Source organism: Chanodichthys erythropterus, chromosome 10, assembly GCF_024489055.1.
Source record: "Chanodichthys erythropterus isolate Z2021 chromosome 10, ASM2448905v1, whole genome shotgun sequence".
NCBI classification, from domain to species: domain Eukaryota; kingdom Metazoa; phylum Chordata; class Actinopteri; order Cypriniformes; family Xenocyprididae; genus Chanodichthys; species Chanodichthys erythropterus.
In genome coordinates, this window is record NC_090230.1 from 33,558,459 (window position 1) to 33,569,593 (window position 11,135).

At 35.6% G+C, this 11,135-nt stretch overlaps 2 protein-coding genes across 4 annotated transcripts in view; both read right to left on the bottom strand.

The window, feature by feature from the left end:
* The window catches only part of LOC137029393 (M-phase phosphoprotein 9), a 30,381-nt gene extending 26,613 nt beyond the window's left edge, over positions 1 to 3,768 (bottom strand). Inside the window, exons 1-3 of one of the 2 annotated variants that reach the window (XM_067398986.1) lie at positions 3,650 to 3,768; positions 1,245 to 1,519; positions 987 to 1,134 (exon numbers count right to left, since the gene is read on the bottom strand). In XM_067398986.1, the coding sequence (XP_067255087.1) occupies positions 987 to 1,134; positions 1,245 to 1,483 (387 nt within the window). In that variant the 5' untranslated portion in view covers positions 1,484 to 1,519; positions 3,650 to 3,768. Of the gene's footprint in view, positions 1 to 986; positions 1,135 to 1,244; positions 1,520 to 3,422; positions 3,516 to 3,649 lie in introns of those variants that run through there. The other variant, XM_067398987.1, reaches the window with a different exon arrangement.
* A 1,974-nt stretch (positions 3,769 to 5,742) lies between these two features.
* On the bottom strand, positions 5,743 to 10,339 carry LOC137029394 (cyclin-dependent kinase 2-associated protein 1). 2 transcript variants are annotated; one of them, XM_067398991.1, is made up of 4 exons: positions 9,981 to 10,339; positions 9,212 to 9,303; positions 6,578 to 6,704; positions 5,743 to 6,459 (listed from the first exon to the last, which is right to left on the bottom strand). In XM_067398991.1, the coding sequence occupies exons 2-4, from the start codon at positions 9,278 to 9,280 to the stop codon at positions 6,392 to 6,394; spliced, it is 264 nt and encodes an 87-aa protein (XP_067255092.1). In that variant the 5' UTR covers positions 9,281 to 9,303; positions 9,981 to 10,339; the 3' UTR covers positions 5,743 to 6,391. The 2 variants fall into 2 exon arrangements, with proteins under 2 accessions (XP_067255092.1, XP_067255091.1); XM_067398990.1 differs by having other exon boundaries at positions 5,747 to 6,459; positions 9,924 to 10,327.
* Between the last annotated feature and the right edge of the window lie 796 nt (positions 10,340 to 11,135).

The following is an 11,135-nucleotide window of genomic DNA, read 5'->3' on the forward strand; positions in this document are numbered from 1 at the left end:
AGTGCTTTGAGAAATGACTTTATTTTTATTATTATTATTATTATTATTGTATATAACTCATCCATAGACAGCAATATAATCAACACTTTCAAGGTCCAGAAAGGTACTAAAGACATCGTTAAAACAGTCGACGTGACTGCAGTGGTTCAACCTTAATTTTATGAAGGGACGAGAATGCGCAAAAACAAAACTAAAATAACAACTTTCTCTTCTCTTCCGTGTCATTCTCGTGTGTTGTTTACATCCAGTGCTTCCAGGTTCTACGTCAGAACGCCAACTCATTATTGGCTGGCTCCTGCGTCAGCATCACACGCATGTTCCGTGCTGATCACATGATCAACTTTGGCCAATCCTGAGCTGGCGTTCGGACAAAAACACGGAAGCCTTCAATGTGTTTACTGCGCCATCTGCGTAAGGATAATGACAGGGAAGAGAAGTTGAATAAAATCGTTATTTTCGTTTTGTTTTTGCGCACAAAATGTATTCTCGTCGCTTCATAAAATTAAGGTTGAACCACTGCAGTCACGTCGACTGTTTTAACGATGTCTTTAGCACCTTTCTAGGCCTTGAAAGTGTTGATTATATTGCCATCTATAGACAAGTCATTTACCTCTCGGATTTCATCAAAAATATCTTAATTTGTGTTCTTACGGGTGTGGAACGACATGAGGGTGAGTAATTTTCATTTTGGGTGAACTAACCCTTTAAGATCTATAATATGCATTTAGAAAATATAGAGGGTGATTTTTAATTTCATGCCAACTTTAAAGGCCTTTAGGACACTTCTAAATGATATAATTTGGGTTGTCAGGGATCAGCTGCATTGTGGGATGTTCTCCACAGCTCTGAGCGTGGCTGTTGTTGTCAGCTCGACTCCTAAGGGAGACCCCAGTTGATGGCCCAGAAACCTGGGCCATGATGGCTGCTTCATAACGCCACATGAGGGAATGAATGGACAGTGTGACGTGTCTCGGGCATCTGCGCACCTCACAGTTCTTCCAAATCTCCGGGTCGGTCTCCCCACTGCTCTGGATCTCCTGGACCAGGGCTCGGAGGGTCTCTATGGAGCTTGGGTTGATGAACGGCAAACTTCTCCCTGAGCTGAACTCCTCCTCAGTACGAAGACACAGATTCCTAAAGCATGTGACACGAGGAGAAAGACACCCAAGAGGGATTTAAAACAGCTTATCAACAACAGCATCTATGTAACAGTAGACAAAAGGCATCACATGAAAAAAACTGACCTTATTTTGTTGGAAATGCTGCATGCTGGTGTGGTGGAGGGTCGGTTTTCCCCTTCTGTCGCCTGAAGGAAGCCCTCGGGGTGGGACGCAGAGTGCTCCTCTTCGGGGAGACCAGATACGGTGTCCTCAGAGGAGACGATGGACGCCTCGCTCTCTTTCCCGCCATTGGCACTGATTTGATCGTGGCTCAAAGCCACAGAGCTGGACACGTCCTCAGAGATGCTGTCATCTGTGGACATGCTTAAACAGCCGTCTACGGTGACTGTATGTGAGCGCTGCGTACAAAAATGGAGAATATTATACATTTCGTAAGAGTAAATGCATGTAAAAGACACTTATCCAATGCAACTAGGGCTGAAACCTACAACCTTTCAATTACCAGCCCAGATTTTTAACTAATTAGCCACCCACCCAAAAAAAAAAAAGCCTATTTTTACTTTCAGAATGATTTACCTATGTATTTTTTTTTTAATCGGCTCATATTAACTAAGATGTGCATTTAAAACAATTTGCCAGTTTAAAAATAGTGGCCCTTTACCGGACCTAAAATATGTATTTTATATGCATATAAGTTTTGTTGTTGAGAAAAAATGTTCTCGCCCATGTTTTTCCTTGTGAAAAAGAAGTACACGTTAGAATACTTTTAAAAAGAAACTTTAAAAGGATAAGTGTGAACTGACTGTAATATTTTGGACACTTAATTGCATGTTACTAGCAATAAATTGAAAATGTTTAAATTTAGTTTTACTTTTTGACAAACTTAAGTACATCTTCATATGTCATTTCATAATTACCTCTATTTTCATTTACAAAAAAATAATGTCATTTCTATTGATTGAAATGTGTGTCATGTATTTAAATATTTGTAATTACACATTTGTGTTGAAGAAGCTGCAATTTAGTACATTTAAAATATTTAAAATGTACTTTAAAGGGTTAGTTCACCCAAAAATTAAAATAATGTCATTAATTACTCACCCTCATGCAGACCTTCGTTCATCTTTGGAACACAAATTATATTTTCAACAAAAGATATTTTAGTTGAAATTCGATGGCTCAGTGAGCATAGCCAGCAATGACATTTCCTCTATCAAGATCCATTAATGTACTAAAAACATATTTAAATCAATACATGTGAGTACAGTGGTTCAATATTAATATTATAAAGCGACGAGAATATTTTTGGTGCAAAAATCTTCTTGTCGTAAACAAAATAACGACTTATATAGTGATGGCCGATTTCAAAACACTGCTTCAGGAAGCTTCGGAGCATAATGCATCAGTGTGTCGAATCAGCAGTTCGGAGTGCCAAAGTCATGTGATTTCAGGAGTTTGCCGGTTTGACGTGTGATCTGAATCATGATTCGATACACTGATTCATAACGCTCCGAAGCTTCCTGAAGCAGTGTTTTGAAATCGGCCATCACTAAATAAGTCATTATTTTGTTTTTTTTTGGCGCACCAAAGTATTCTCGTCGCTTTATAATATTAATATTGAACCACTGTACTCACATGAACTGATTTAAATATGTTTTTAGTAGCTTTATGGATTTTAATGGATGGCATTTCTCTCTGTAGAGGCCTCACTGAGCCATCAGATTTCATCAAAAATATCTTAATTTGTGTTCTGAAGATGAATGAAGGTCTTACAGGTGTGGAACAACATCAGGGTGAGTAATACATTTTGGCTGAACTAACCCTTTAAGCGATGAAACAGCCATCAAATGTTTACTCTTTTTAAGCACACTTAAATGGCGTTTTATTGTATTAATATTATAAAATCTGTAAGTATAGTTTCTTGAATATACTTTTAAGATTTTAAGTACAATACAAGTGCACATTTAATACAATTAAGTATTAAAGAAGGGATTTGTTTACTTCTGATATATAATACAATCTTTATCCTTAAATACAAGCAGCAGATCAAATCACAATGATGTATTAAGAATTAACATATAATTATTATCTTATTTTTAATAGGTTAAGGCTTAAACAATAAGCCATCTGTCATCATGATCATGAAATACGTTGTTTATATGTAGTCTGACAACAACAGATCCTCACAACAGTCATTCATTGGTAATAAACTAGAAGAAGCAAGTTATATGAAACCAGAACCACACACACACATTATGTCATCAGATCAAGAAACAATAGAAAGCAAATCTGGCCACTTACAACCCCAGCAGATGCTGTTTTATCGCATATCTATTCTAAAAGATGTGAAGATGTGTACATGCCAGCAAAACACAGACTGATAGCTCGCTATGGCGCTTCCTGTTCCCTCGCGCAGCCGCCACACACACTGCACGCGCATCACCTCTGCAGCCGCATCCCGCGAGACACCGAGCACCAGCGTTGACACAGTTACCATGATAATAACTCCTAAGTAACGCGTCACTTACTTGTTACTTGTTATCATCACTTGTTCTCCCATTTTGACATTTCATCATGCGCCGCGCGCGCTCTCTTTCTTCCTCTTCATCTGTCACTGACTGCTGCTCGCTCAACCTTCTAACGTTCTAACCACCCAACGACGACACACTGCGCCGCGAACCGCCATTGGCCGATTGAGTTCGAAAGGCGTCACTGGATTAGCAGGCACAAATATTTAACGTCACTTCAGGCTGTGTGATTGGCGCCTTTTTAGGATTCTGCGCATTTTTAAGAGCACAACAGTGGTTCTGATTGGTCTTTTGAGTAACCCCGCCCCGCACTACAATGCCGAGATTCTATTTCCGTTTGTTTTTCAACGGCTCTGTCAGTAATCATCAAAACAAATAAATTATATTTTTGCTTTAAGAAAATGAAGCCGTTTTGGGACAAGATTTTTTTTTTTTTTTTTGCATTGTGACGTTATTTTTACAACAATGAAGTCATTTATTTCACCTAAAATTCAAAAGAAAATAATACAAAAAATATATTATATGTGGGTCATTGACGAAAAAGGTTTTTAAAAGTGTAAAAAAAAAAAAACATCAAGGAGATATAATTAATTTTGAAGGTTTTTTAAGTGTTAACAATGAGATTATGTCGTTTTTATAATCAATTAACAATGATTTTGTCTTTTTTTTTTTTTTTACAAGATTTGTCACCAAAAAAGTTTAACCAAAATTTCGGTTTTACCGAATGACACTTTTGGTTATACCGACTGACGATATTTTCAAACAATGCTAACAGGCTGATATCTAACTATCTAGTGAAAGGACAATCAAACATTTTATATTTAGTATACATTTTTTAAATATTCCAACATTTTCCATGTTTTATAGCGATTGTACAGAATGACCTGATGTTTTGGGAGATGCATATGAGCAAACATGAATTTTTCAAATAGTTAAGAGAGAGTCATTTACTTTGCTTCACAACTTTATGGTCCTTTGCAGGTGAAGTCACATCCTGTCACATGATATTGACCGCATGACTTGATCCAAAATGGTCCCTTTATATTGGTTACTCCAAATGACATCACTGAAATTCATTTTTCCAGACATTCTTTCTCATAACAAAGCAACGACTTCTACACATAATTTTAATACCATTTTGCGCTATGTTGATATATGATGTTATAAAATCATGCCAGAATAAAAAATATATACATTTATTACATTTTAATATATTTTAATCACTAATAAAATTCCTGTATTGGCCTTTGGACGGTTAAACCGAATGACCTTTTGACACTTCAAAATCTTTAAAATACCTTTATATGTAGCAAAATATAATTAAAACCTTTTAGATTCAATAAAAGATATCTAGTTGTACTACCTTACATACTTTGGATGTCATATCTTTGTTTTTTTTTATTATTATTAAGGCCTTTGGACAAAAAAAATTACCCGTCACGTCACTGACCCATACATATTTGTATTATTTTCTATTATTTGTATTATTGTATTATTTTTGTATATTTGTATTATTTTATTCTTATACAATAAAAAAAAACTATATTACTGCAGTAATGAAAATCTTTTTTTTTTTTTTGAGAATAATGAAAATTAAAAACAAAACTGCTCAAAAATAACACCAGGATGTATTACAATTCTGATAGAGCTGAAAAAATGTGCTTAATTGTCATGAAAATATTTTCACAATTCAAAAACTCCTACTGGATCTAAAATATGCTTAATTTAATGCAAAATTACAATTTCTTATTTTTTTCCCTTCAGGCAAAAAGTGACGTGGACAAGTTTTATATGAATCTCCAAAATAAGAAATTAAAAGTGTACATTCATTGCGCAATACATTTTCAATGCAATTATAAATTTACAAAATTCAATGAGTTGTGCTTATGTGCTACATTACAGCATCGTGATTTATAAAACATGCATATTAATTGTACAATATTACCATGGCAAGCGCTGATTCATAATGAATAAATTCAGCTTCTTCTTATTTTAATTTCTTGTTCAGGTGGATCATCAAACCAGGTTACCACAGTTTTATTGTAGCAACAACAAAATCTGCTATTCTGGTGTAAACCGTTACCATGTTTTATATATATACGTAATGACAGTAATATTGTACAATGCAAGTCTTTTGCAAGACAATGAACAAAACATTTAATACACAATGAATGTCGTATTTATTGACAGTTATACAAAATTCCAAAGAGTGACCTTTTTTGTCTTTACATGAAAATACATTGTATTACACAAGGTAATAAATACAAATAAAGACGAAAGTAATGGCATCACTATAATACTTTTCAGTATCTCCCCGATTAAAAGAAAAATTGTGTGTCCGAGGAGAAAATACCTTATTATCCTGAGACCTATTTCTAAAAGCACATACCTAGTCTAACCTGTAAAAGCCATGCAGATTCTAATGTGGGACCTTTAAACCGGTTGCATGCATTTTTGCTGATTTGTTCTTAAAGATACTATGTGGTCAAAGAAAATGAAATATATAAAAACAACTTAAATGGCAACAGTTCCAGATCTCTTGCATTTATAAATCAGAAGATATATTCTCTGCGTCGTGCCTTATTCCCTCCAAACCACAGATGAAAAGCGCAACTCGTAACATAAATGCTCCACTTGTTGATTGTTTATCCCCCTCAAAGGAAAGGCATGCATGATTCCCGTGTGACGGTATAAGAAGACACAGTTCTTTCAGCCCGTATGGAGAGAATGAGGAAGGAGGCGCTAGGATCTCGCGTTTCTTTCTGTCTCTGCCAGACACTCCCGGACAAGCCCTCTGGCATGAATGATACCTTCAGCAAAACAAAACACAATATTAGAGTTGCTGAGCAAGTATAACATGAGTGCATTTGATAAAACTCATATTTAGAAGCAGATTTATAGGTTTTGTCACTGATCATGTACACAAACCTCTTTTGAGTCGCTCCATGGCGCTTTTACTCCCTGCATATGTTGGCCTTATTTCTTTCCCAAGTTCTTCAATGATGGCGAGGAGTTCAGCATATTTGCTCTGAGGTACTTGGTTTCCATTTGGACCCTAAACATGATATAAAAGGGGGGGGGGGGATATTTTAATAACTCAAAAAAAATGTTCTTATTAGGACAGAATGAGTTTTAAAGTGTAAAAAAAAAGTATTAAACCAACCATTGTTATTGTAGGTACTGTTATGGTTAACATTATTAATGTTTTTTTTTTACTTTTATATTTGGTTTCATTTAAATTTTTAGTAATTTTGTTGTATCTGTTTGTAATTTATAATATTTTTTATATATTTCTATTTTATTTTATTTTATTTCAAGTATCAAAAAGGTAATGTTGGAGAAAGTGTAACGGCTAACTGGGATCAGGAATCTCAGGCTATCATAAAATGGCAGTGACATCAGTGCCCACCGTTCAAAGATTAGCGCCAAAGATTATAGAATAACACAAGACGCGTAACTCGTATTGTTTTGAATGGGAGAAAGTGCAACGCGCAAAATGGCGGAATAAGTCCCGCCTTCAAAATAAGAGCCAATCGCAGATTGGTAAAGTCAACGCGTCACTGCAGCAGCCGTTAGAAGCTCCGGTTCCTGTAGAAACAGTCAGACAACAGACGCCCATTTAGGATTGCGCATGTGCATTAGCTTAATCCATCCTAAAAAATAGTTTTTTTGTCATGACTGGACTGGAGCATTAAGCAACAAAATTTATGAGATTTATATTTCATTGGTGATTTCAAATATGAAATATAATCGAAAGCTTGGCAAACAGCTTTGAAGAATTTCATGTTTCCCCATTCAAAGAGATAGGAGCTGTATTTAAATGCTCGAGAGGCGTTTCAAAGATGGCCGCCGAGTGAAATGGAGTTAGTCTTATATTTATATTTGGCATTATATCGCTAGTAAACATTCAGTAGTATCGCATTGTTTGTGGAATGTGCTTTACTGTGGAAAAAAAAGAGCGTGAATATCTCTATTAGCTGCAAATTAGTCAAGGCTCATAAAACTTAATTATAATTTAAAGGATTAGTTCACTTTCAAATTAAAATTTCCTGATAATTTACTCATCCATGTCATCTAAGATGTTCATGTGTTAATTTCTTTTCGACTGAAGAAAGAAAGTTTTTGATGAAAACATTCCAGGATTATTCTCCTTATAGTGGACTTCAATGGACCCCAAACGGTTGAAGGTCAAAATAACAGTTTCAGTGCAGCTTCAAAGAGCTCAACATGATCCCAGACGAGGAATAAGGGTCTTATTTAGAAAAACCATCTCATTTTCTAAAAAGAAAAATAATTCTCTATTTGAATTCCAACAGTGTAGACACTTCTAAGTGTATTACTGCCCTCCAAAGGTCAAAGTTTGAACTAATAGTTAAATACTTGCACTAGCATATTGTATATGACAATTTTAGTTCAATCTTTGACCTGAGGAGGGCAGTAATACGCTTAGCAGTGTTTACACTGCTGGAATTCAAATAGAGAAGAAGAAGAGAGCTAGTTCAAGATGAGCATTTATGGTTAAAATGTATAAAATTTTATTTTATATTTTTAGAAACTGAGTGATGGATTCTCTAGATCCTTATTTCTTCTCTAGACCTTTATTTCTTGTCTGGTATCATTTAAAGCCCTTTGAAGCTGCACTGAAATTTAATAATTTTGACCTTCAACCATTTGGGGTCCACTGAAGTCCACTATATGGAGAAAAATCCTGGAATTTTTTCATCAAAAACCCTAATTTCTTTTCGACTGAAGAAAGAAAGACATGAACATCTTGGATGACATGTGCATGAGTAAATTATCAGGAAATTTTAGTTTGAAAGTTAACTAATCTTTTAACATTTAATTCATTGAAATTATATGTATTTGTTTACCTTCATTTATTAAAAAGTGTTATATAATCATCATTAGGAAAGAACACCGCAGTCATAAATCATTACAAGTCTAACCTGTTAGTGACAGAAAGAACACTTGTTTTCATTGAACAATATACAAACGTACATACGAGTGAAACTACAGAGCCCCTAAATGTACATGGTGAAGGAAAAAATATAAGATCCAGGTTATTATTATTTTTATTTTTTTGGTCAATGCTCGGGGAACGCATAAACTTATTATTTTTCTATCTCACATGCAGGGTTGCCAGGTTTTCACAACAAAACCCGCCCAATTCAGGGGGTCCCATGGTAAAAGTCGCGTTCAAGGGCTAAATATCACGTTATTTGGGGTCGATTCAACCCACGGACTTGAAAAACAACCTTCAGAAACAGTGTAAAAGTAGCCCAATTTTGCAGACTTCGCAACACCGCTCCTATGTCCCTTATAGGGGCTCCGTATGAAACGGCTTCTCAAACAAGAAAAAAAATGTTGGGCGGGACTTGATTTTGAACGGTTTTGGTTTGCTATTGGTCGATCTCATGTGAGTAACAGGTTTCCTCGCCCTCACGAACGTCGTCGGAGACGTTATTGCAAGAAAGTTATTTTGATTAAAGATTGAATAAAAAAACAATTATACATTATTTATAATAATATTCCGTTAAAAAAAGATTTCATGGTGAAACCTACCTGTGGGAATCCCAGTGACGGTGGTCCGAAGTCATTAAGAATTGGCTTATATGACTGTATTGTTGCCATGGAAGATGGAGAAGGAATGTTTCCTGTGAAGAGTGAACAACACAAATCATTCACTGTATGAAACAACAACTTCTGATTTACATAAATAGGCTACATATAATTTATAGACAGACTGAGAGATCGTGTAAATGCACAAATATTGGCCTTTTGTCTCAAACCCACTGAGATACAACAACTTGTGACAACTAGCCCCGGTCTCCGTCACGCTCGCTCTATGCGATACCACCGTCGGCCACTAGGTGTCCCCAAAGAGCAATAAAAAACTGCACGTCTGAATCCGATCAATCAACAGCCCAAGAGACAATCATGGAGGAAACGGCACGGGCTTGATCTTAGCCGCTAAAAGGATTCATTTTTATCACAATCTAGCGGCCTCCACACAAACCCATCCGGCCACAGCGCGACGCGGACCCTTCGGGAAGAACCCGAAAATGTACCTCACGCCGATATTTAGCCCTATCGAAGGCGAGGAATGCGTTTTTTTCACTAGTAATAATGGCGGATGTGAAGGATCTGACCCTGTAGCGATCAGACTGGACAAAAACTACACACGGCTTTTCCCCAGGTATTCTTTCTCACGCCAATTTTTACATTCGACCAAATACACTCAAGACGAAGAGTTTTCCACGCTTTTTCGGCATACCTTGGTTCCCAGAAGTTCCCGGAAGGTGTTGATGGGGATTGGGTTTGTAAGACATACCTGAAGAGATAATAAATGAGAGAAATAAAATTGTCCCTAAAATCAGCGGAGCGTCCGTCTCACAGACACTTTTTGTTTACAGCGGAGCAGCACCGGCAAATATGGCCGCGTCACTCCTCATGACACCCACACTGTCCATCATCATCACAAAGAACTCAAGACAATTAACACATAATTAATAAAAAAAATAACAATTGTTGTCAATCATCACAGTGACAACTGGAGAAGTTACAAATAAAGAAATACTGCTCGTTTTCACAAAGATTTACATTTTTTAAATGCACTTTACTTGAAGGATTTTTTTTTTATATATAATTTTGTGTTTTACTAAAAATGCACTTTTATTTAAGAAAAAAGTATATTTGTGCAATTAAATTAAATAACATATTGCATTTTTAAATTTGGGACAAAATATATATATATATAAAATAATCAGATGGGAAGATAAAATTCCAAAAGGATTTAGTTGAGAACAAACCTCGTTTAATTAGATTTAAGGTGGATTGTTATTCTAGGTGTTGGTATAAAGCTTTGTACATAATGTACTTGCCAAAATGCTATTAAACTACACTGAAATAAATTTGACTTTTTTTTTATTAACTCATCTGACCTTGAGAACTAGATTCTTACATTTACTTTTAAAAAAATGCACCATATAGTTAAAATAGATTAAGTTTCTTTGATAAAGAAAGCCGAATACACATGAACAAAAAAGTGGTTCCCTTTAAATAAAGACATTTTGAAATGGATGTAATCCACAAGATTTATTGGTCATATGCAAGAGGTAGAGATCTTGCAGTCAGTTAAATTTATCCATAGATTCTTTGTACAACAGATCCATCAGTAGTGCAACTCGTGCAAGGATGAATGACATTGTCTTCAGAGTGCTGCAACATCTACAATTCAGCAAAAACATGACATTTCAGATATGCAACTATACATCGAGATATAGTAGAGAGACCGAGCATGTGTCAAACTCCAACATTTACAGCAGAAATGAGGTTCGGGAGCTCTTCGTCCCAAGTAACACGTGTGACAGCAAATTATTAAAAGCAAGAAATATAGAAAAACTGAGCAAAAGCATTGATTGACGTGGCCTTCTGTAGAAGACATTCCAGTTTACAATCGCATTAAACACTCGAACTGCAACAGAAG

Excerpts from the sequence above, each read along its gene's own strand:
- LOC137029394 (XM_067398990.1), bottom strand. The coding sequence starts at position 9,978 with ATGTCTTACAAACCCAATCCCCATCAACACCTTCCGGGAACTTCTGGG. Across the intron at positions 9,304-9,923 it reads GGGAACTTCTGGGAACCAAG|GAAACATTCCTTCTCCATCT; the intron begins GTATGCCGAAAA and ends CACTCTTCACAG. Across the intron at positions 6,705-9,211 it reads CGTCACTGGGATTCCCACAG|GGTCCAAATGGAAACCAAGT; the intron begins GTAGGTTTCACC and ends TATCATGTTTAG.